This window comes from Andrena cerasifolii, chromosome 14 (genome assembly GCF_050908995.1).
Source record: "Andrena cerasifolii isolate SP2316 chromosome 14, iyAndCera1_principal, whole genome shotgun sequence".
NCBI classification, from domain to species: Eukaryota; Metazoa; Arthropoda; class Insecta; order Hymenoptera; family Andrenidae; genus Andrena; species Andrena cerasifolii.
Genome location: NC_135131.1, coordinates 1,251,463 through 1,278,284, shown reverse-complemented (window position 1 = coordinate 1,278,284; position 26,822 = coordinate 1,251,463). Strand labels below are relative to the sequence as shown.

Below are 26,822 nucleotides of genomic sequence, written 5' to 3'. Positions count from 1 at the left end.
AAGGGGGCATACCCGTTTGAACCCTCGGGAAATGTGTACATTTTGTGGATTTTTTTAAAAGTCAACGGCTTGATGCAGATTTCCCGTTTTTTGACTAACTTTGCATAGTATTGTGAACTACTTAAAAAAAAAGTTTCAGTTAATTTACTGTTGTTTTTCGGAAGTTATGCATACATATCCGAAAGTCTCTCGATTTTAGACGGCTAAACGGTGGGCCTAAAAACTCGCGCTACGTTCAACCAATTCACTTCCAATTCTGCATGCAGGATCGTAATAAGATTTCACATCGTTCAACGAGGCCTTTTTTATTCCGATTCCCCGTTTATTATTTATAATGAAAAAAGGTGGCCTTAGCTCTTAGAAAAATGTAACTTTACCTTTGATCTTTCACCATTTCTTTATTTTTCAAAATTTTCAAAATCGGCCAAGTTGGACGATAGCTATTGACATACTTTATAAGAAAATTTTATTGTTTTTAATTTCAGACACGACATACAGCTGTTTTCAGACCCACCGTTTAGCCGTCTGAAATCGAGAGACTTTCGGATATGTATGCATAACTTCCGAAAAATAATAGGTTTTCAACTGAAACTTTTTTTTTAAGTAGTTCATAACACTATGTAAAGATAGTCAAAAAACGGGAAATCTTCATCAAGCCGTTGACTTGTAAAAAATCCACCAAATGTACACATTTTCCGAGGGTTCAAACGGGTATACCCCCTTAAGGCGGTATCATATTAGTAGATCATCCTAAGTTAGTTACGGTGTTTGCAACGCTGTCATCAGCCCTATTTGAATTTTTCTGAAGCCTTTCGCGCGTTATGTCACGGCCGGCTCTGGTACCGGTCGGAACATAGTCATCGGACTGATGGTTGTTCGAAATGCGGTGTTGCAACATCGTAATGTCCGGCCTGTACTACAGACAGCCATGGTATACCCTCTTAATCACTTTAAAGCCCGCATACCATGTTCGTGTCGCATGCAACGTTATCGACCGGAATAGAATACCACCACAGCGCCACTAGCAATTATAACTAACATTAAGTGAGATTTCCAGTATTTCCTCATATAAGCTTCATTTATCCTCCATAATAAAAGCTCGTCGTGATCGCAACCATTTTGTGTCATGATTTAGATTTTAGAACAAGGCAGCTACATCTTTGTCTTGCCGAGAGTCAACAGAATATTCAAAGCCAGCCCGAAACAGTATGAAGATATTGACATGACTGAACCGTTTGACACGAGGAAACCAAAATACGCATACATACGATTTTCACAGTATTCCCACATAGTCTCTAAATCAAGTACACTCCGCTCTTCCCATAGGCATGCTACATCTTTCCCACGCTATAACATTTCTGGTACAGTGACGTCTCGAGAAGAACCCGCATCTCGGGACCGGGCGCGAGCTCTTTTCGAGACTGGTAGTATATTCGGCTTGCTCTCTGTCTTGGCGAGTGAGAGGGGCTGAGAATGAGTGAGAGGATGTTGGGCAATGTGGCACATTGAATGTGCACCATCATAAGGCGACTACTTATTCCCTGAGTTGAGAGCAGGGCATGAGTATTGCGAACTGTAAAGTGTGGATAATGTGAAGTGTGAGAAATAATGTATGTACTGTGAAGTGTTAAGTATCAGGCATGAACTGTGAAGTGTAGGTTATGAAATATAGACTGTGAAGTGTGAGACTGTAAAGTGTGAATTATAACCTGTGATTTGGGCGCAGGCAGAGCCACCCTTGGAGTTTGCGGGGCCCGGGACAAAAGCCCGATATTATCGAAAACATCTAATTGAAATCAGATAACCTTACGTCTCTACTTAATGCGTCACTTAAGCCTGCCGAAAATCTATTCGAGAAAAATTGATACCGTGACAATTATACTTAATTCGTTTAATTTTTACAAAATGAAGTCCCTAAGCACGGGGCCCGGGGCAAGGGCCCCCCTGCCCCGTGCCAAGGGTGGCTCTGGGCGCATCAAAATGATGTGAGAATAATGTAGGAATAGCTTACAAGTCATGTGGGTATTATATGAGCACAGAATAGTATTGGCAGGCTCTGCTCGAGCCTTCTTGCGCCCTAGGTGGCCCTAGGTGAACTTGCCAAAAAGCGCCCTTTATTTATAATACATTTATTTCATCTTTTTGATGATCTAACCCTGAATTTGTATTCGTAGGTTAAAAAAATTATAGTACAACTTGTAATATTTCATTTAAAGCATTATTTTAAAAAATGCCAACACTGAAAAGACCATTTTGCGCCCGTTGTTAACTCTACGCCCTAGGCAGTTGCCTGATTTTGCCTACAGGGACGAACCGAGCCTGAATATTGGACCATCTTATTTAGGTAGTATGTACATATACAAACGTCATGTTGATTTTGTCTGGTTTATGCCCAGATACGATTTCCTTAGGAAAGTAGGGCCCACCTACGTATACATAACCTCTCAATGAATTATTTGGGAGGACCATATCCACCCGACGAAAAAAGGTACTTTTTCGTAGACGTCTTGCAACTAGAAAAAAGTACATAAAGCATGGAAAGTTTCTATCACTTTTAGGATGTGGTTCGAAGGCTTCTAGTTCAGATAGAGACCACCTTCTCCACGGGGTATATCTATGGTTGCCTAAAACAATTTATGGAGACGCTGTGTACAATGAGGGATAGAGCACGTGACAAAAAGCATCGAATTTTCAGAATACGCAGAACATTTTATACAGTTCTGTCTCCCAAAGTGAAACTCGCTCAGGACCGGCCAGTATCAACTTTCGAATCAGGTACATAACCTATTCGGCTTGCCTTTATTCTCTGCCGCAACGTGTGAGAGGGACTGAGAACGACCGACAGCGAAGGCGACCGCGACAAGCCATAAATTACGGTGCCCTCTCACTCGTCCTCAGTCCATCTCACTCGCGGCGGCAACTACAAAAGAAGTAGTGGGAATGACGGATTATCACTCATGGAATGTCGAAATGGAGACTTATGTGTGATGTTATGTCTATCTTATATCTCGTCTGTGCTACTATCTCGTCGCATGTGATTTTATTTGGGCTAAACTTCCGAAAACCCGCATGCTCCAAATTGGCTGAAATTTTGGAAACAGTTTCATTTTGCATAGAAATAATGTTTGCGAGAAGGATTTTCGCGAATTGAAATTTTGTTTTCCATTTTAATGTCATTCCCTACCTTACCGACGCAATGTAGTATACTGTATAATGGTCAAAACTTTTAAATCAAATAATTACCGTGCTCACATCGGTAATGAAAACAGCAGGTTCAGTGGATTTAGAGCCGTCGTCAGTGTTTCGGTTACATAGGAAGTGATACATAAATGAAAAAAAAAAATTAAGTCGCCAAAAATCCTTCTCGCAAACATTATTTCTATGGAAAATAAAACTGTTTCCAAAATTTCAGCCAATTCGGAGCATGGGGATTTTCAGAAATACAGCCTTTATTTGTTACCGCTAAAAGCACTGCAATCTCGGAGCTCCGGGCACAGAGGTCTCGGAGTGTGCGTCGGGGGGTGGCGGTCCAGCGACTAAGTGGCTGGCCTTCTGTTTTTATTGCAGTCTACAGGCCTGCGGGGCTGTGGAAGTCCGACGAGCGGGGCTCGCCGGCTTCTGGCGGCAGCGGTCCGAGCGAGGAACCAGACATCGCGTCACCCCATCATATTTTGGAAAGAATTTAACCGGAGAGGGTTCTTGCTCCCCCTCCAGAATGCCCCCCCCCCCTTCCCTATTGTGGGGGGCTTGGCAGGGGAAGTACCAATGCACGCCGGGGGGGGGGGGGGAGGTGGCGAACGCATCGTTCTGTTTGGATCTCGCCAGGCTGCCCCCCCGATGTGCGGACCTCCCCAGTCAGGAGGCCACCCCAGAGTTTTTAGTGGGTGCAATCTCCACATAACCTCGTCCCTCCCCCGGGAGACGGGGTATCCGTTATGGATTTTCTCCTGGTAAAAAAAAAGCACTGCAATCTAACTCCATTCTGCTCTGTTTTGTGGTTACACAGACCTCGTCTGTGGTGGTTAAGTTACTGACGACAGTATGATAAAGGTGTTTACTCTGTAGATAAGTTCTACACCCTACATTATTATCAATTGGACGTGCTGTTATCATTAGGTAGGTTTATTATCATAACAAGGTAAATTATTTTTCATTTTTACCTACAGTTAATATATCAGTTTGTAGGTATCGACTGTCGATACAGTGGGTACCTGTATTGCCGAGTAATACCGACGTATGGTAAATAAATACATAGTGCACAATAAGCATAGAATTTGTATAAATTAGTGTTATCAAATGGAGAAATTATTCTTGAACCTTTCTAGCCACTCTGACATTTATTTAACTCACTCGAAAGTCTATCAAAGCCAGAACATTTTTATCAATCACGAGTAAAGTCATGGCAGTAATGATGAAGACTGAAGACCTCTTCACACAACTCACACGAAACACATCTGTGACTTATGACTACTATCTCGGATATACTTGCTTAGTACAGATGACACTAGTTTAATACAGATCGAAATATGTACAAAATGAATTTGTCCGATGTATCACATATTTTGTCCGAAGTTCTCATTCATTCTGAATTTATTTATGTATTTTTGTAATTGATATAAATTTCAACGTTCATATTAAACCTTGTCTATGTAATCCTGATAGTTATATCCCATTTGACAGAATTTCGAAAGCTGTTGTATAACACATATACAGGGTGAGTCATTTAAATGGATCCCCGCGAATATTTTCGAAACTATTGATTATACCGAAAAATGTTTCAGATAAAAGTTTTATGGTTTCGGGGGGGAAATAATTTGGTGTAAAAAGGTTTTTGTGTGTGAGTACATAGAGGGCATGTGAAGGTCAAGTTTGATTTTTCAAATAGAATTATATATTTTTTGATACATTAATCGACTCACCTTATCATTTTCCACAAAAAAGTATTATACTATTTATGCTGGTTAAACCATTTGTTTAAGAGATATATAAATTTAAATATTTGCGAAGTGCTACTATGTAGTAGTAATTCACTGTTTACCTTCTTAAAGTATTAGGAAATAAGTTCAAGCATTCGCAAGTACTTGCTACTGAAATTGAGTAGCACTTCACAATATTGAAATTTAAGTATCTCCTAAAGGAATGCTTTTTCGGCATAAATAGCTAAATACTTGTTTGTAGGAAATGACGAAGTGTGTCAAAAAAATTCCTTTTAAGGGGGGTTTGTGCCTTGCTGAGCCAAAAAATAGGTAATTCTTTGTGAATTTTTTCCACAAAAACGGTTCGACAAATTAATTTGAGGTTTGGCAGGCTGTTTTATTGTATCTTGAACTATTGTTCTGAATTTTTGTGTGAGAGTGAAAAAAAACATGGCAGATACAAAAAGAGTTTGAAAAATAATCGGTTGGTCCTGGCGTTGACGAAAAGTATCTACTGTAAGGTTTATCCGAAACACAAAAATGAAAAGAGATTCTTAATCTATATGAATGTGGCTATCGGATGGGAAATGAAATGAGAGGGGAAAGATACTGACTGGAAGAAGGGGAAAATGTATGCAGGGTGTGTGGTTGGGAGCAGGTGACATGGGGACACGTGTTGGGGAGGTGTCGAGATGGGGGAAGGGAAGGGGGGGAGGAAAGGGTTAGGGAAATTTTGGGGGAAGCAGGATGGGGGGAAGGATGGATGGGCAGAATGGATAAACGAAAGGGAGAGGCCGAATGGAGAGGAATGGAGGACGGGAGGAGGGGGGAGGAGTGGATAGGGAGGAAGGAGGGAGGGGGTGATGGTGGGAGAGGGAGGGAGCAGAGGAGGGAGCGAAAGGGAACAGGGAAGGAAGGGGAGGGGTATGGTAGAGGAGTTAAGAAGGGAGAAGGAGGAAGGTAAAGGCAATAGTTTATATATTGTAAATAGTGTAAATAGTGTAAATAAGCGTTAGAAGTAAGGCAATCGCAAGGCGGTAAGCGTGTGTGGCGGGCTAGCGGGCGAGGCGGACATGGCGAGTCGAGCGAGCCGTGTTATAGTTTAAGTTAGATTAAGGTAGGTTAAGATAGGTTAAGACGGAAAGGTGAGAGGGAGATGTCAGGGAAGAAGGCCCGAACCCCAGAGGGGGTGGGATAATAAAACTACTACTACTACATAAAAAGTAATATTTAAGTTAAAAAACTAAAAAATTTAGTGTATTTTAAATAAAATCGTTTAACTTAAATTTTGATTATATATTGTTTTTATTACTTACTTTTTAGTGTTTAAGTTTTATTTTTGGTTATAGGCTGATTTCAAGTCGTTTGGATTTGTGGTTATGGGTTATATTTATTGATGACTGGGTAATTTTTTAAACCACTTGGGGTTATTTTTTATAATTTTATATTGTCATCTAAACTATGTACGCCTGCAAAGTTTCAAGTCTACTAAATAGTTGGAAGTGGGTTTAAATTGAGTTTCTAGATTTGAACCAAACAAACATAAAAACAAACAAACATACATACATACAAACAAGCAGAGAATCGAAGCTGAATAAAATCGTTTAAAAATCGTTTAATAAATGGCCAGCACTGGCCCAAACCGACGCGGCGGTAGCCGTTACTCGCGAAACAAAAGCATTGCTAAGCTTTGGAATATTCCAAATTACCTTCACCTTCGGTATTCCGAATTAGCAACATGGCACTGAAACCTAAAATTTCATGTCACACTTTGTATTCTAGAAATTATCGCAAAACTGATATATATATATATATATATATATATATATATATATATTCTGCCATCGTCGTTGGCTCACAATAAACATCAGTTTTAAATTCTCTCTGAAGAAAAAGATGAGAAATTGCTCAGTCACGCCAAATCTATCAGTTGGGGAGTTCATTGGCAATACTTAACGGAGTTGCTGTGCATCAGGAGCAGATAACTACCATTTTGATACCACATTGTTCAACTAGGTACATTTCTTAATAAACGTTCCAATAATTTAGATAAAAAGATGAAAGAATATCGCGGTCACTATTAACCCTTGACCCCCATATATGTTATCACTGTCTCCTTAGCGGTGGTTTTCCTTCCAAATTTCATAGTGAAGTGTTGGGTTAACAAAACCAAAGGAAGCCTTAACATCTCGAGAAGGAACCAACGCAGCAGAGATCAAGAAACAAATACTAAGTAGGCAGACCTTGGAACATTCTTCCATACAACCAACAGTTTAAAATCTGTGTAAACTAACACAGACCTTTGTAATTCAACTCATTTCACTTCTTTCTTAATTATATAAATTCATTTCATTTGAATTATACCATGTTTGCTTTAATCTTCTCGTTGCCCCTGTGAATTCACTTATCAATTCCGTCAAATTTTTGCGGTTTTACAATCTCACTTCACACATAACCTTACACAGAATATTATGCTCCGAGAATGAGGCTACATTCAATAAATACAATTCATTAGATAAGCCAAAAAGTGTCTTGGATTCTCTGAGAAAAGCCAAAGGCAAATTTCGTGTCTAAAATCAGAACTCTTCATTTAAATATATTGCGCATTTCTACAATCTTATTTACGTGCGTAAGATGAATGAAGCCGCACTCGCGTGTTGCAATAGGGATGCCATATTGAAAAAAATAAAAATAAAAAAAAATAAGACCAGTCCAGCACAATATTTTATATTACAAATAACCAGGTTTTAAATAATTAGTAGACGCTTATCAACACTAACCATGACCTTCATACGCGCAATGAAACTTAATAAAAGAATTTCAGATCTCCCGACGTAAGCTCTCGCATGAAGATTCATGTACCTACGCCAAGGAATGCCACGCACTTCGTGGCCGTTCCAAACGTTGGAAAGAGATACGAACAATATGTGCGTTAGTTGTTATCATTGCGCGTACACACAGGCACACGTATTAGCAACTATTCAGGCGAAAACAGTATCGTCGCGGAGCGAATCGTTTCGATAATGCGAAAAATATGTATACCGCCTTGAAACGGCTAAATAAGTCTGCGCGGCTGTTTCTCGATCATCGCGCTACGTGCGCAACAAGGTCACCTTTCGTTTCGCGAGTATTAAAGGAAGATCGGGACAAAAAATTCGGAAGGTCAGAGCAGCCGAGGAAAATCGACGGCAGTGTTCGATTTCAGACACGAAAGTAACCGCAAAACCATCGTGAAATTTTGAAATCTTATACTTTACAGCAGATTTTTCTCGCGTGATTTTTGCACGAAAAAATCATGATTTCAACTTTAAATAGCCGCCATTTTGTTTTGAATTAATATTTCGGAAAATTCTCTCCGTCAACCTGAGGATACATTAATATACTAACAAAATCTTTTTTGCTTTTTGATTTTAGATAAGCTTCTTCAAAAAAAATTCACAAATATTCGCCTCTTTTCGGCCGTCTGACAAGGTATAACCCCTTAAAATACATCGCAATTAGTAATTGCAATTTATTTGCAATTGTAATTGCATAGTACAATGTAATTGAATTATAATTAGGAATTAAGAGGTAACCAAGTTGAGAGGTAATAAGAGGTGGGAAAGAAATATGTAGGTAAAGGTTTCGGACAGAAAAAAATTATTATGAGTGCTGAATGTGGTATTATTCATAAATTTATAATATATAAAGAGAAATAAACTCCTTTGTTACATTTTTTCCACTTTTTTTTTCTCACTTCTTCAGTGTTCTGAGCTGTAATTTAATTACATTTTATTTCAATTACATTGTAATTCAATTACACGCACAATTACAGTAATTAGGAATTGAATTAATTGAAAAGTTTGAATTATGTAATTGAGTTACAACGTAATTGAATTAATACGTAATTGAATTACTATGTAATTGAAATACAATGTAATTAAATTATGTAATTAAATTACGTAATTAAATTATGTAATTAAATTATACTGTAATTAAATTATGTAATTAAATTATACTGTAATTCAATTACGTAATTAAATTACACTGTAATTCAATTAGCACAACTGTGGTCACCATGCGGTCACTTCACGAAAAAAATATAAAAAAGGTAAGTTTTTCGAGTAAGTACTAATCATCAAAATTTTGGCACGATTCTTAAAGATTTTGTAGAATTATTATTAATTGTGCGAATCAGTGAAACAAATTTCTGTATAAAACTGTACATATATTCTCAAATTTATTTCTTGCTTTTACACCAACGATCAGTGCCCTATAATAATAAGTAATAATAATAATAATAATTATTAGAAAAATTGGAATATCTATGGTACGATTTAGGCACATTAATCCTAAATCATACTTTTTTCACATTAAAAATAAATCGCTTTTATGATAGAAGTTGATTTTTTTTGTTCATTCATAAAGTATTAATTGCCACTAATTTTGTTTCGTTTTCCCTGTTATTATTTCTGTTAATGGGTACGATTTAGGCGAGTCTACCCTAAGTGATTTTCTAACGTGCCGATATGATCTTCGCCATCCATCGAGGTTACTAAAAAATTCGGTTGTATTTATTCTACCTTGACCCAACAAAACTGACGAAATACCCACGGAGAGCAGTACATATTTATATACTTGGATCCATAGTTACGCAACAACAGCGAGCCAGTTTCCTTCTTTGGTTTTTATATGGCAGGAAATAAAATGCATCATTTTCTAGTGAAACAGTGTTCGTGGGCGAAAAGAGGGCGAAAAGAATCGCTTATTTTTAAAAAATGATCTTTATTAACTTTGTAGTAAAAAAGGTGAATATTTTTAAATTCCGGTTTTAAATTTTTAATTAAATCGCCACTACAAAATGGGTTCAAAAAAGCAAGATGGCTGCTCCACTCACAACGCGCGTTTCATGATCCGCTTCGTCAATGTCATTGCCAGGGTTGTTTTTTCGTTACAATATTTTTCTTTACCGTTACCCTAAAATCCCACTCTGGAACAAAGTCGGCAGACGCCCTTGACGGTGATTCTCAATATGGGGTCACACGTGGTATACTTCGTTCGACTTCATCTTAACCGCAATACACACGAATCCGAAATCTTAGATTTATAGTTATGAAACGCAGTGTACGTTCGTACACTGTCCGCCACGATACTTCCGCAAAGGAATACACGTTGCGCTAGTGCAACACCAACCACGAGTAATACACCTGCCAGTTGTACAAGAAAAATGAATTAGAACATAAGGATTTGTTCTGCACACGAGCAACGTGCTGCTTGCATCATGCACGGCTCTTTCCAATGCCACCTGATCGAAGATCTCGTTAAGCATGGCAGATACATAGTTCGAGCTATGACCCTGAGAAAACATATTCTAATGAGGGCTGCGATTGTCTGTCGAATTTTTCTTTAGTCCAGGGTTTCCCAAACTTTTTCTGCAATGGAACACTTCGCAAACCCAGAAATTTTAACGGAACACTTAGCTTATTTTTTTAGGTTGGGTAATTCCTACTAGTAAAAATTAAAAAATATATTAAAACACCTGTTACGTCCAAACCCGAGATGGTGATTTGGTGATATTATGATTCCGGAACGTAAAGAGGGATATTATTCTTGTCCCGTCGCCTCCAGCGTAACCGTAATCCCTCGGCCCGGTCACGCTTTTTGGAGTACTGAGGGGGGCAGGTGGATTGGCATTAAAGATCAAGGAGGGAAAAGAAGAGATGTGCGTACGTGTTTCGTTTTGGGACTGTCAGTCAGGCTCATCAGTAGGGCTATAGCTGACGGCCTCGGCCCTAGACACACGGGAACTAAGAGGAAATAACTTAGAACTTGTAAATATGCAAACGAGAGTGGACGGTAGCAGTTGCGAGAAGAGTAGACCTCTAGCGGCGCCGGCGGAGACTAACAGGCGTGACCCATGTGGTGGGGCCGGGACGTCACAAACACATTATTTATTAAATAAAGCACTTAATGACTTTGATGAAAACCTTTCCAAATTGTCGCGGAACACTTATTCAGGTTCAGCGGAACAGTGGTGTTCCTTGGAGCATAGTGTTGCGAGCTCCGGGTATAGGCCCGTGCATGGACCTGAAGGACAGTGCATAAGCTAGGCTTATGGACGCGGGGGTTGAAGCGAATGGCGGAAGAGGAATCGACCTTTTCCAGCCGCTTCTTGAGGGACGACTGGTGGTGCCATCTGTGCCATACCGTGGAAAATTTCTTCTGGCAAAACATTTTAAATTTGATTGTTCGTGCGTTGAATGCCGTGGAAGTCACTGGTGACAGGCAGGGTTCTTCAAAATGCAGCTCGGCATTTTCAGAGTCGATTACCATCTAAATACTAATTATTTATTTACATTTCTATACTAATTTTTAACCTTAAAATACAATACTTTTACTATTTTGCTAGAAAATTTAATATTACTTACGTAATTTCGAAAGTATCCCAAATAATAAGACAATTATATGAATACACTACACGCATGCGAGTTACTTTGCAATGCTTTTACACTGTTTTGCACCGTTTTCAACCGTTTTGCACAATAGCGTCACAAGGATATACCAATGAAGGACGCTATTTCTAAAATTTATACTCGGCTGTAGAGGGCACCACCAGTCGTCCCTCACATCGCTGCCCCTTCCGTCTTTCGCTGTAACCCCCCGGAACTAGGCACTGTCCTTCAGGTCCATGGGCCCGTGCATAGCCTGCTGGTGCTCGTAGCTGAAGATAGAAGAAGGTCGGCCCCCTTCAAGAGGAAGATCGGGAGGCCGACAAGAAGACGGTCTGGTACCGAACGCCATTGCGTTCGGACGTGCGGGTCGTACCTTTGTAAACTATTGCTCTGTGTAACAATATAGTTCAGTCGTGTGAACGCCCGTGTAATAATTATTCTACTCCTTTGCGTCGGGGTGGCTTGCGGTGCAAACGCCCCGACGCAACAATACTTTGGGAAACCCTGCTTATAATCGAATATAAGAGCCGCCCGAGTATTTCAATATGCGTCAAGTAAAATTCGAATACTGTAGTATTGAAATAGTATGTGGGGAATAAAATTCGAATAAACTTTGAATATGCATCAAATAGAATTGGAATACTGTGGTATTTGAATATTACATTCGAATTAGGGCTGTAAATATCAGTACTATTGAGTGTCAACCGAATCTTCAATTACTCCAATACAGTACCAACTTATGTATTTCTAAGAGAACATCTCGAGAGTGGAGATCATTTTCATTTAGGCTGGCATAAGTTCGTGTTGCGTTAAAAGTTATTAGAAATGTATTTTTGGTATGTCTACTTATAAATGGTTTAAGGGGGGTGAAAAGTTCCTTCAAAGCTCACTGGTCGAATTAGCCTTTCTCTAAATATTTATCAGTTTGAAAAGTGTTTTAGATAAAAATTACTTACGAGCGTAAATCGGCAACTCGAAAATTAAAAAAAAATCTGACATTTTGCAAAAATGTAGCTCAAATGATGTTAATACCTGACCATTTTTGATTCGGTAATAAAACGGTCCTAAGAGGATGTTATGTTATGTTTTATTGTTTTCCTGTGTTTTAAGCAGGATGACGTTTCAAGCTTATTTTGCTTATATTGCCCAACGAACTATAGTCCCATTTTTTCCCCTCCTCTCTCCTTCGGGTCCCAGCAGCAGCAGCGCACCGGGAGAAAGGTGGTCTCCCATCTTTCCCCAGTACACCGCCCCGTGATGCTTAACTTCTGTGATCTATCGAGTACCGGTGTTTTCCATCACGGCTACGGCCGCTGGTGGTCCTAAGGATGTTGTTGTTGTTTGTTTTTATTGTTCTCCTGTGTTTTAAGCAGGATGGCGTTTCAAGCTTATTTTTGCTTATATTGCCGAACGAACTATAGTCTAATTCTTTTTGTTCCCTTCTCTCTCCTTCAGGTCCCAGCAGCAGCAGCGCACCGGGAGAAAGGTGGTCTCCCATCTTTCCCCAGTACACCGCCCCGTGATGCTTAACTTCTGTGATCTAACGAGAACCGGTGTTTTCCATCACGGCTACGGCTGCTGGTGGTCCTAAGGATGAAAACACCTGTTGGAAATTAGCTGTATGACGTTTTCCTTCGTTGGCAATGAGGACGCCCCTTGTGGATGGAGGTCTTCCGGGGCATCCCGATCTTCGGTTGTTCGTTCTATATGTGCCCGCCGTAATAAGACAAATTACAGACGTACTCTTGTATTACCTATAATATTATGTATCGTTCTATTTTAATATATCAATAAACTACAACATCCCCTTAAAGAAATTGCGGGTTTTCATATTGTCGCGAATATCTGCGAAGCCGTAAAAGATATCGAAAAAAAATTCAATTCAAAGTTTTATGACTTTCGATATCCTACAACATGGTAATAAAGAATTGTCGAAAAAACGGATGGTGGGGATAAATTTTGAAAAAAATAATTTTTCTCAAATTCTTTATCGCCGGTTTATAGAACATATAAACCCATAGAACTTTGATTGTAACTATTTTTTATATCTTTCACAGTTTTGTAGATATTCACGATAATCTGAAAAGTCACTAATTTTTCGCGGGGGTATTTTCACCCTCGACCTACATTTCTGCAGTTTCCGAACTTTTTGAATTTTTGAGTTGCTAAACTTCCTTCGTTAAGTGTGTACGTGGCATTATATGAAAAAAGAAAAAATTCAGTATTTAAATATTTAAACGTGTACCCCTAACTTGAATGTGGTAACATTCGAGTATTTATGCAGAATTTGAATAGTTCCAATTCTAGTTTCACTTAACTTTTTAATACTTGACGAAATAGAATTGGTGAACATCGTTCGAACGACCGTACAGTCACTAATTGTCTGTGGACTGTCTCCTGCTAATTAACTTCGTCAAGCCATTCGTTATTTCATTTCGGAGTCTTTCGAGCGTATCTGTTATTTCAACTTGCTCTTTCAAAAGAAACTTAAGGATGAACTTCAGTAACATTAAAATTAAGCGAAAATCTTTCAAACTTGCAGGAATGAATCTTTATGCAATAATAAAACCCCCTGCAAAAATTCAGAGAAATTGATTCGGTAGTTTCTAAATTATATAAGTTATGGGAAAATGCAATTTCGAGAAGTATAACTACAAAATTAAAAGTGAAATGATACGCCCAAGTGTTTGAAATCTTGTGTGCAGAAAGATCAAACACTGAACAAAATTGCCACAAAAATACCGACCAATTGATTGGATAGTTTCTTTTTTAAATGAAAGACAATGACACGGAAACTTGCGCTTTCTAAGTACATTCGAACAAACAAGTTTATTATAAAAGATCGAATATTCAATGAATTGACAAAATAAAATAAAAAGTAAGAGCGATTTCAACTGAATGTGCGATAAACTTCCTGTCATTTTTCATTTAGATCAAAGTTTCAGTTACTTTTTGTTTTTTATTATTACTGAGAGTTTAAAATAAAAAAGTTTATTAGTTTTCCTATGATATTGTGCTGTATTATTTGTTTCCATTCTCTGCTGTAATTTTTTATTCGTATTAAACAAACTGGTATTCCAAATATACTGCACTGCCTCTACTCATATCAGTTAGAATTCTAATAGAGGTCAGTATTAGTTAACGATTATAAAAAGTAATTCGTAATTGATTTAACAATTACATTTCAATCATAATTACCAATTAGTAATTAGATTAAATTTTGCCCAACTTTGATCCCCGGCCATTCGCCTAATCTCTCTTAAAAGTGGCATGGAAAAGATAAATCTGTGATATGATATTACTGTACTTGATTAATACCTTAATATAGCCATACATTATTCAACAAAGTTCCTTGTACTTTACAAATTTATTAGCTTTTTAATCGCCACGAACAAATGTCCCTTATCCTTTATTTAATTAACAAATATAGAAATTTTAGTCAATATTGTTTATTTCGTCAATAAATATGTTTTTAGTTCTGCCACAAAATCTACTTACGAGTGTAGAATTATACGATTTGAGGAAAGAGGAATAAGAAGAGCAATCTAAATTTCATACCCGCTCGTGAGAATGACGAAAAGTATATTAAATTAATGAGCAAGCCATTAGACAAGTATGCAATACGGACTAAATTTGAAAAATATATTCTTCTTCTTCATTCACCTAATCTGGCCATTAACTGAAAACGTTTTGACTGAACTATGCAGACCGAAATCAAAGAGGAGATATAATAAGAGGCGTCACTCCGGGCGGAACCTTTGAAGTCCTTACTTGACCTTGGCAATTAAATTGGTTGTCTATTCGAGCGAGATATTCAGATCGACTAAATGTACCTTACCGCAATTCGCTGATTATTGCCGAAGTTTACCGTGGTTTACCGATCCTTGCCGAATGGGCATTTAAATTGGTTGTCTAGTGATTTCCCTAGTTTATGTCTGTCCCTGTCGAGTGACGCCTCTTATTATATCTCCTCTTTGCAGAAATGTAAACACGAGCTGCAGACAACATAAACAAACTTAAAAGCCGAATTACTAAAAAATTAATATGGACTCAAGCGAAAAAGAATAAATCTGTTCTACAAAATCATTTGTTTAGTCACAATTCTTGTACCTACGACGTACTAAATAATAGTAATTTAGTCAAGTTCAATCAGTTTCTATTCTCTTTTCTGACTATCGCTAAAATATCCAGGACATCTCCACCTGAATGGTTGGAACCCTTTTTTTAACTAGTAAGGTTAGGGGCCATTCCTTTTTCCGTGCGCTGCAGTCTTTTCCTCAAGCAGTCCTCACTTATTCATTAACTGTTTAAAAGCTGCTTCACGAGAAACAAAGTGCGTAGCCAGAAAGGAGGACATAAGATTGAAAAGAATTCACATAGAAAGCTTACATTCCTATAACAGCTTTTCTAATTGTTCCCTGACACGGTCACGTAAGATTTGACAAATGTCTGACAGGTGGCCTCGATCGTGCTCTTTGTTCGAATACGCAGGGACGCGACTTAACGCGGAGCAAGACGCTCGCGAAGACCAAACCGAAAATATTGGAATTCAGATACTTCGCAGGAATCGCCGGCAACGCTATCGTCCAATCGCTGATAATATTGAAAATAACTAACGACCATGATATCTGAGATAACGGGAGCGAATCTTGGCCGTAGATAATGTAACTCAACTAGTCCGCACGGTCGCCGTGTAGATGGCGCAGCTGCTGCCAATCGCTGGCATCAATCGGAGACGGGGAAATAAATACATAAAAGCATAACGGCTGCCGTTCATTTGGAACTGGACTAGTCGACCCTGGACCAAATATGTGCTGCCAGCGTTGCTGCTTAAATGTAGCAGCCTTTTCTTTACCAATTCCCGAGCAAAATGGCTGGAATGGTGTTTAAGAAAACGAGCGGTAAGCACGGCACGAAAAAACTCGCCGCAATCTCTTCCGTGTCGTAAATTATCAGCCGAGGGGAGAGCGAGATAAACAGGATTTTTCTCATTATTGACGAGCCTTTCCTTCAAACGCAAAATACATCGCATCTAAAGTCCATGATCCAACACGAAATCAAAATACGGCTGATGGATTACACGCGTTGCAGATAAGACGGCGCGAAGGAATTCCTTTGATAGCGCGGCATTGTAGCCAAGGGAGGAATGTTGATGGTTTAATTGAACAGCCAGATCGATAAACAATAATCTCTGTCGGTGTGGTAAGATTAATTGGAGAAGCGGACGGCTGCCTCGAAATGGTTGAATCAATTTATATGTACATTGATTACCATATTTTTTCACCAGCAAACCGGGACGGGTGAAATAAAAGGGACGGAAGGATTTTCTTTTTTGAAAAAGGGTAGTTTTATTGTAGTGGTTAATATAATGATATAAGGTGAATGTCCCAGTTTCTGCTCATGCCCCCATTTCTGCTCATTTCGTATTTTCCTTATTATTATATGCGTTAGGTTTGTACTAGAGTTGCAACAAAATGATTCTAAATTATTTCAACGCGCGTGTTGCACGAGCTTGGGGTAATACATACACCGCTATTTTTCATGAGCAGAAATACGGACATTTAGAGCACTATATATTTAATTACAAATTACTCATAGTTAAACATCTTGAAATATCTTTCTTAAATTGTTTTTGACTCTGTTGATTTATTATTAAAGACTTAATCAATTACTCTGCAAATTTTGATCACAAATAATTTTTTTACACCTTCTTTATCACAAGTTACCTCTTAAATCAGCAGAAATTGGGACATTCACCTTACAATGAATAACGCAATACTGCTGTGTTAATTCGAAAGGGCGTATATCTGGTGAAAAGGTGGTTCTGAGATAAATGACTTTTAGTATTCTGTGCTATGCCATCGGTATGCTATATAACTTGGATTAGGTTAAATATTAAATCTGAATAAAAAGGTATCTAAATATTTGGGGCAAACCTGTATAATGTTTCATAAACTCCAAAGGTAACTTTGGTAGATACGCCCAAAATCAGGCATCGGTTTCAAATACGTCCGAAATATAAACTGTTATATCTTCAGATATGGCTTTCTTATTTAACACTATTCCTACCACGACCGGTGAAATGATCGTTTTTAAAATTTCGATTAGAATTTCCTATATACATCGTAATTAAATCGCCTTTAAACTTCACGACTTTTCCTCAAATATAAGTATGTTCATGGATATACTTCTGAATAAAAGAAACTATATTTGTATACTGTCAAATTGGCTATTATCTTCATTCTATATTAAAAAATATAAGTTGTGCTAGAGACCGGTCTTTTGACCGGTCGCGGTAGGAACAGGTACCGTGAAGTGTCGATAGGAATAGTGTTAATACACACATAGATAAACTATTTTTCTGCTACCTGGCAGCAATAAATAACTCAATTTAAGCGAAAGTTGCAGATACGCCCTTTCGAATTAACATGGCAGAAAAGTAATTACAAGTGAGAATCTAATTGGGAGCCAAGTCATATTTTTCTGTACGTAAAACATTCTTCAGAAATGATTGATTATTTTTAATTTCTTAATTTCTTCGTAGAATCCCGCCAAAAATGAAGAGAAAAGATACCGGGATGTATTTGTAAAGCGATCGGGACAACCGGAACAAGGGTTGAAAACCGGGATGTATGATAACCCTATTTATTAGGGCGGAGCGGAAAATTTAAATTTGAATTTTCAGTTGGCCCGGATGCGGGATAGTTGTCTTTTGATTAACCAAACACAACTGTAAAAAAATTTGGAAAAATATTCATGTTTGCAGGTTCCCTTTTCTCTTAAAAATGTAAAAATTCACAACGTGAATCTTATTTTTTACATTTTGAAAATTTAAATTTGAATTTTCAGTTGGCCTGGGTGCTGGATAGTTGTCTTTTGATTAGCCAAACACAACTGTAAAAATTTTTTGGAAAAATATTCATGTTTGCAGGTTCCTTTTTCTCTTAAAAATGTAAAAATTCACAATGTGAATCTTATTTTTTAGATTTTGAAAATTTAAATTTGATTTTTCAGTTGGCCTGGATGCGGGATAGTTATCTTTTGATTAACCAAACACAACTGTAAAAAAATTTTGAAAAATATTCATGTCTGCAGGTTCCTTTTTCTCCTAAAAATGATTATATAATCATACTATATAGGCGAAAAATTATATTTGAATTTTCAGTTGGGCTAGGTGCCGGATAATTGTCTTTTGATTAGCCAAACATAACTGTAAAAAAAATTTGGAAAAATATTCATGTTTGCAGGTTCATTTTTCTCCTAAAAATGATTATATGATTATATGATTATTTACGAGAAAAAGAAACATGCGGACATGAATATTTTTTCAAATTTATTTTTACAGTTGTGTTTGGTTAATCAAAAGACAACTATCCCGCACCCAGGCCAACTGAAAATTCAACTTTAATTTTTAGCCTATATACTATCGCTCCGACCTAGTATTTATATAGTCACCGACACGGGAACGATTTCAGCGCAAGACTCGGTGAGCGCTTGGCGGACGCACGGGCGACGCTCGGACGAGTTAGTTCCGTGTTGGTTCCGGGCGAGCGTATCAGTGGTAAGAAGTGCTGATGCAGTGGTCTAGTTTCAATACTTTTATTTATTATAATATGAATATACATGAAACTATAAGTAAGAATACAGAAGAGGATAAGTGAAGGAAAAACATATGTGTATATTACAACTGTTTGAAAACGGCAGTGAAGTAAAGTACCAGTTGGTAGAGGCTTGCCAACCAGAATACTGTTAAGTTATACACCACAAAATTATATTTTTAAAAAACGGTACAAAAAAGAGCGCCAAGTATACACGCGCAAAGAACGGTAAATTAATAATCCCATAAAAAAGAACCCCATTTAAAAACATTGTTGTAAATTAATATCTTTACAAAATTAATGATATACAAAAATGACGCCAATTATAACAATGGCTATTTATACAAAATGATAATAATAATAATAATTACGAACCATTATCCAGTATATAAACATATTCTAAAATATTCGAAACATTCAAACTTCAAACTACTCGACACACCGGACTGTTCGGTACTTTCGGTCCGCTCGGTTTTCTTCGAGCCGCTCGAAAAAATTCGAGTTCTCCGTTCTATTCAAGCTACTCGGTTCTATTCGAGCCACTCGCTTTTTTCAAGTACTCGGCTCGGCTCGGAAACCGAGTCTCGGCTCGGTCCGAATTTCAAGCTATTCGAATATTCGAGTACTCGAACATCCGTAGTTTAGAGCTCAATGGGTTCAGGTAAAAAAAATCGTAGGTTATTAACTCTTTATGACTGAACTCTTCACTTGTTAAACTCTCATAGTGTTCTATATTTGATAAATGCACCGTTTTTGTTATATTAATCTAAAAAACATATAGTTTGTGGGATGGTCAAGTGAATGACTCTTGTCATTCTAATTGTTTCCAGCAGTTGACGGGTATAGTCGGTTACTGACTATGTATATATTGTGAGTCGTTTGTGAGGTCGCTGATTCCGAATCCGACATAGGATTTATAAAATTAATTTATTTAATCTAATTGTTTAACAAATTATATTGTAAGAAGAGTTTTTGAATAAATAAACAAATTTCGGAAACTTATGCATGCTTGTTTAGTTAGTTTCCCCGCAGAACACGATTCTATATGTACCAAAACATGTAATTTTGCAATCATTTGTTTAAACAAATTGTTTAAACAAATTAATCTTACAAACCCTATGTCGGATTCGGAATCAGCGACCTCAAAAATCACTAACACATATACAACTTTTTCGTGCATTTACCCAGTTTCTTTTAACTTCACTCTCCTTTTTAGTTCTAAATTGTTTCAAATTATTGACAATAAACGATGCTAAGACGATTACCTACATTATTGCCTTAATTCTCTTTCTAGTATGGTCAATTACTGATCAACATAGGGTCAACTACTAGTATTTTCATTTTCAAGGATGGTCAACTTCTGAAGCAGTTACTGAACTTTGCAAAGTGGTTATAAATTTTTTATAACATAACTTTTATAAAAAATCGTTCTCATTACATAATTTGGAAAGCTTAAAGAATATCTCTAGGCAGCGACTGTCACTATTTAATGGCAGAGCAAGTAGCTAACTGGTCAACTACTGGTGGCTTTACCTTACTGTTTCGAAAGATATTCAAAGTGGAAAATTTGCAATTTTTTTCAAAATCTAATTTCTCAAAAACTGTGGGTGATGGCGACAAACGGTTTACGGATCGTTTTCGCGCACGAGAACCTATAAGAAACGGCTATTGAATGTTACAAGTCCAGATGGCTGTCGAACTGTGATATATCCGCTCATAAGGCACGTAGGAACAAAACGGGGACACTTTTGTAATGCAAATCAAACCCAAGTTATCCATTGAGACCATTAAGGGGAGGTTCTGGTCTAGAGCCCAAAAAATAGGTGATATTTAGGAATTAATTAAAGGAAAACTACTATATATAATTTAATGGAACTTGTTGCATTGTATTAAGGATGTCTTAGATTATAGAAATATATTTTTTGTTTTATAATTAATCATTGCAGACGGCACTGGGGAGTCGTTAAAGTCAAGGCGTCAAAAAATTGATCGAAATCGGTGGGACCTCTATCTCCAAAAGTTATTATCCGATTCGACTGAAACCTTGTTTATTTTGAAGATTATTCTTTTGGCTAGGGGGCGGGGTAACTAAAAAAAATTACAAAAATTTCATTATTTTTTTAGAAAATAACGACACTTCATGTTTGAAATCACTTTTCCCTGTATTTTTCGTCCTTTCATCGCCTTTGAAAATAATAAATGTTGAACTTTTTGTAATTTTTTTAGTCCCCCCCCCCTAGCCAAAATAATAACCTTCAAAATAAAAAAAGTTTCAGTCGAATCGGATAATAACTTTTGAAGATACAGGTCCCACCGTTTTGAGAACACTGTTTCGAGAAAAACGCATTTGAAGTTTTACGTGAGTGCCGGAGTGGACGGTTGTTGCCCATGCATGTGCCGCTACTCAAATGCCTATAACTTCGGGAATTTTACGAATTTCAACAAATCCTTTTAAACACGTTTTCATAAAAGGTTGAACATTCGAAAATTGAAATAAAAAAAAATCGACATTTAGACCAGAACCTCCCCTTAAAGTTTTACGTGAGCGCCGAGTGGCCGGTTGTTGCCCATGCATTTGCCGCTACTCAAATGCCTATAACTTGGGGAACTTCACGAATTTCAACAAATCCTTTTAAACACGTTTTCCTAAAAGGTTGAACATTCGAAAAATGAAATAAAAAAAAATCGACATTTAGCCCAGAACCTCCCCTTAATCAATTAATCGGATCAACCATTATTGAGATTCGATAATCGAAATGTTCTTGAAAGCGGCGTCTCGCATAATAGAGGCACACTGTGTCTCTTGATTGCATCGACTCGATAGGATCACGATCCTTCGGTGATCGCAAGCTCCAGCCTCTGGCAGTCGGAAAAATGCCACGGAGAATTTATTGTATAACTCTAATCGCGATTGCATACGCATATGCTTATAGTTCAAATGGAACGATCGATCCAGGTCAATGTCTAAAACACACATCGCGCGGGGTTATCAGCGAATCTGTTTACGCCTGTAAGCTTTTACCAAAGAGCAATTCTGAATACGCTTGCCCGTTTCGCTACTGCAAAAGTAAATCGACCGCTATCGGCTCTGGTATGCACCAGCAATAATTCTATTTAAGAAAAGGAAACGGGAACTTCTGATTACGCAACGTGACTCCACTTGTTAGCAGATTCTCAAAAATCTCCAGCGAACCGTCCAATGAGAATAAAAAATAACGCGCGCGAAATTTCCAGTGACGCAATCCGCGAGCGATCGGTTTTACCGATTGATGCTTATCTTTTCTTATCTGTCGAATTTTCCTTGCTTCGACCGGGTGAAACCCCAGTGGATAGATGAGCAGACATAGCTGCAACCGTGGCTCTTTGCTACAGGATAGAACAAAGTGGCGACTTTCATTCAGGAATTCATATTTAGTACATATTTAGTACTCTCTCATCTCGCAAGGAAAATTATGCTAATAAAAATGTTTAGACGAAGGAGACGCGAGAAAGTAGAATGATGCTCGTCTGACGTTACGTATGTACATAGCTCAAGGATTTCGAGTCGGCAGAAACGCCGCGACGTCAGTGCGTGGGATGATCGGTTTCCTCTGCTAATTGCGAACTTATCACTGTGCCAATTTCCAGCCGTTTCGGCATCGGGAAAGCTTTTGCTCGGGGAGGAAAGAGAAACCGGCAACACGTATGGCAAGGCCGCGTCGGGGTGGATCTGGAACTTCAACGACGTCTGCGTTGCTGGAGGCGATCGCGTTTGCGTTAGCTTGTCGGAGGAGGCTTGCGAACAAGGCAGAGGCCGGGATTAGCGGATGATGATCAATAGTTACTTTAGCCTTGGCCAACGGATGTGTTTTTTTGCCCTCCCTGCCGTTTTGCGCTTAGATCCGCGTTCGAAGAAGCGGCGGTAGTTTGAGGAAGAACCGCGGGAAATCAGAGTGGGAGGGACGATATAAAGATGAGCGGCTAGCGAACAAGCGGAATAGAAGAATCGATCCTACATCATGTGGCGGTATCGGGTGAACGTGCTATTCGCACTGCTGGCTCTTGTCTGCGTCCACGCACAAGGTATTCTTTTTCACGTTTCTGTCTTCGCGCTTTCCGTACATACATTAGAACCTTTCGTAGCGCCGATCGCGCCCTTCTCATCGTGAGTAATCGAAGTCTGTGTACACCTTTCCCGGCAAGGGTGTCCGCAAACTTTCTTTCAGTGGTAAAACAAACAATCCCTTGCAATGGCATCGACGAATCGGATCATGAAACACGCGGTGCGAGTGGAGCATCCCTCTTGCTTTTTTTAACCCATTTTGTAGTGCCGGTTCAATTAAAAACTTAAAACTAAAATTTAAAATATTCACTTTTTAGTATAAATTTAATGAAGGTTAATTTTAAAAAATAGGCGTTTTTTCAAAAGCCAGGGGGCAACTGTGCTCCTTGCCCCTCCTTCCCTTCCGGACGCCCATGTTTCACGGGTAAAGATACATATATTTAAGTAGTAAGATGAATTGTACCTTTGCCAACGCGACACACGCGTACCACCGCGCGCCTCCGATTATCCGTTTATCTGAGAAATTGTAATTCAATCTTAGTCTGTTAATAACGGTGATTACTTTTAACGTACATCAGATTCTAATTACATCACAATGCGATGAGGTAGACCTGGTATACTGATATGAATGAAGTTATTGCCGCACGCGTCATGTGTTTTACCTGCTAAGTGGTTGTTAAAATTAGCCCGTCGTTCACAATTGATATGTAAACATTGATTCAGATGCAGAGACGAGGGCGAAACGCAACGCAATCGCGTTTAACGGAGCGGAGGGGCTCCTCAAGTCGTTGGCGGGCGGAGGACTAGGTGGTGGACTAGGAGCCGGATTCGGTGGAGGATTCGGCGGAGGAGGTGGTGGCGGAGGAGGCGGTGGAGGAGGCGGTGGAGGAGGTTTCGGTGGTGGCGGAGGATTTGGAAGCGGCGGTGGTGCCGGGGGCGGTTTCGGTGGCGGTTATGGGGCCGGTGGTTCCAAGGGAGGTGGTTGCAGCACCGGAAATTGCGGAGGCTCACCCGGTGGTGCTGGTGGCTGCGGCTCTGGAGGCTGCGGAAGTGGTGGTGCCGGAGGTGGTCACGGTGGAGGTGCCGGAGGTGGTCTCGGTGGAGGTGCCGGCAGAGGCGGTGGTAGTGGTGGATGCGGCCCCGGAGGTTGTGGCGGAGGACCTGGAGGATTCGGAGGATCTGGTGCTGGAGGTGGTGCTGGAGGACACGGAGGAGCCGGTGCTGGAGGTGGTCAAGGTGCAGGTGGCGGCAGAGGCGGTGGATCTGGAGGATTCGGAGGATCTGGAGCAGGAGGTGGAGCGGGAGGTTACGGGGGCGCCGGTGCTGGAGGTGGAGCGTCCGGTGGTGGTTGCGGCCCCGCAGGCTGTGGAAGTGGTGGCTCCGGTGGTTACGGAAGTGGAGGTAGTGGAGGTAAGGATTACAATTTTATCCAGAGCGTTGGAGCGGAGCTCGGACCTGGAGCACGGAGCAGTGGAGCAATGGGGTTTTGCCCGGAGCAGGGTCGGAGCCGGAGCACGGAAAATGTTTATTGCTCCACTGCTCCAATTTTTTTTTTATTTGAATTTTCTTTCATTTTATAAGAGCAGATAAATGAAATGTTTTTAATAAATACCAATTCTCAATTTTCCATCATTGAAGAAATATTATATAGTAAGGCCGCGCAACCCGGTGTTAAGGAGGCATAGTACTTTCTTTGCCCGAAAATTAAGCATTCTTTATGAATTTTTTTTCTATGTGAAAATGAAAAGCTAGAAAGATGGGGTTTGTTGCAAATGAAAGATTACTATTTGAAAGGATTAGAAGAATTGTTATTTAAAAAAAGCAGCTGGCGCGTAGCAGGAGCGGAGCAAATAAAAAATTGGTTTGCTCCAAACCCCGGGTTTTAGCTATTTGCAACAATGTTTCCAGCTGATAACTTGAAATATTTGTTTGTCCATTCGTGTTAGCAGGTGGTGGAGTGACCAAAACTGGTGGTTACGGTGGAGCCGGCGCTGGTGGTAGAGGTGGCGCTGGTGGATTCGGAGGATCTGGAACAGGAGGTGGAGCGGGAGGTTACGGAGGCGCCGGTGCTGGAGGTGGAGCGGGAGGTTACGGAGGCGCCGGTGCTGGAGGTGGAGCGGGAGGTTATGGAGGCGCCGGTGCTGGAGGTGGGGCCGGATCATCCGGTGGTGGTTGCGGCCCTGCAGGCTGTGGAAGTGGAGGTTCAGGTGGTCACGGAGGTGGTGGAGCAGGCGGCTGTGGTCCTGGAGGCTGCGGAAGTGGTGGCTCCGGTGGTTACGGAAGTGGCGGTAGTGGAGGTAAGGATTACAGTTTCAGTGAGAGCGTGGGAGCGGAGCTCGTAGCTCGGAGCTGGAGCGCGGAGCAGTGGAGCAGTAGGATTTTGCCCGAAACAAGAGCGAAGCCGGAGCACGGAAAATTTTTACTGCTCCACTGCTCCAAATTTTTTTCTATTATTTCAATTTTCTTTCATTTCAATCAGACGAATTAAATGTTTCTAATAAATACCAATTCTCAAATTTTTTTTGGAGGTGGTGGAGTGAGCAAAACTGGTGGCTACGGTGGCGCCAGTGGTGGAGCAGGAGCCGGTGGATACGGTGGCGGCGCAGGTGGAGCAGGAGCCGGTGGATATGGTGGCGGCGCAGGAGGAGCAGGAGCCGGTGGATACGGTGGTGGCGCAGGTGGTGCAGGTGGTGCAGGTGGCGGTAGAGGTGGAAGCGGTGGCTACGGTGGAGCTGGCGCCGGTGGTTACGGCGGCGCCGCAGGTGGGGCTGGAAGTGGAGGCTACGGTAGCGGTGGAGCTGGAAGTGGTGGCTATGGAGGTGGAGCGGGTGGAGCTGGAAGCGGAGGCTACGGAGGTGGAGCGGGTGGAGCTGGAAGCGGAGGCTACGGAGGTGGAGCGGGTGGAGCTGGAAGCGGAGGCTACGGAGGTGGAGCGGGAGGAGCTGGAAGCGGTGGCTACGGAGGTGGAGCGGGTGGAGCTGGTGGAGCTGGAAGCGGAGGCTACGGAGGTGGAGCTGGTGGTGCCGGTGGTGCCGGTGGGTACGGCGGCAAGGGTGGATACGGTGGATCCAGTGCCACCGCGAACGCTTATGCCAGCGCGAGTGCAAATGCAAATGCAAACGCTCTTGCGAGCGCAAACGCTCAAGCTGGTGCGTCCGCGAGTGCCAACGCGAACGCAAACGCTGGGGCTGGAGGCTTCGGAGGCTTGGGCGGTTACGGTGGCAACGGCGGCCATGGAGTAGAGTAAGTATCAATCATTCGCGCTTAAATGGCATACCGATTATTTCTCTATGCCAGCCACGGACTCGAAACAACTCAATCAACTATTAAACGATTAATTCCACTATTACCATTGATTTAGTCTATTCAACCGTATGGGTGATATCGACGAGGGTGTGGAGAAGAGCGGTACCGTAAGCGGTGCCAAGGGAGTCTACAGCAGCAGTGCAGCCAACATCGATTCCAGCGGCAAGGGCACGTACAAAGTAGGAGCGGGCAAGATTAAGTAAAGCGGACGTCGCAGATCGTGGAAGCTGCGAGGGATTTATTGTCTCATTTACCATTTACCATCGACCGTTGTCTACTAGAGTGTACCAGACTATTTGCCTGTGATCAACTACACGAGACATTTGCAAACTGCACTAATCGTCAATAATTTTATTCACTCCTACACTTGCCTCCTGCTATCCCTATCGCAAATAACATTAGCGAGGTCATTATTGTGGTCACTCGCTTGACACGCAACTTTCTACATAAAAGTTATCCGTATCCTTTCAGCCTTAGGCTATAAGGAGCATCTCTGAATGTATATTGTACAGCTCACGAGGAATTGATG

The 26,822-nt window shown here is 40.3% G+C and overlaps 2 protein-coding genes across 28 annotated transcripts in view; one reads left to right on the top strand and one right to left on the bottom strand.

Annotated features, from left to right (window-relative positions):
* Positions 1–26,822, bottom strand: part of LOC143376232 (uncharacterized) — a 379,865-nt gene that overhangs the window by 118,949 nt on the left and 234,094 nt on the right. The window lies entirely within an intron of this gene.
* LOC143376214 (uncharacterized) lies at positions 22,845–26,628 on the top strand. 24 transcript variants are annotated; one of them, XM_076826290.1, is made up of 6 exons: positions 22,845–23,007; positions 23,711–24,067; positions 24,230–24,397; positions 24,934–25,285; positions 25,514–26,230; positions 26,349–26,628. In XM_076826290.1, the coding sequence occupies exons 1-6, from the start codon at positions 22,944–22,946 to the stop codon at positions 26,494–26,496; spliced, it is 1,806 nt and encodes a 601-aa protein (XP_076682405.1). In that variant the 5' UTR covers positions 22,845–22,943; the 3' UTR covers positions 26,497–26,628. The 24 variants fall into 24 exon arrangements, with proteins under 24 accessions (XP_076682405.1, XP_076682401.1, XP_076682399.1 ...); XM_076826286.1 differs by having other exon boundaries at positions 23,711–24,178; positions 24,257–24,397; XM_076826284.1 differs by having other exon boundaries at positions 23,711–24,397; positions 24,937–24,984; positions 25,039–25,285.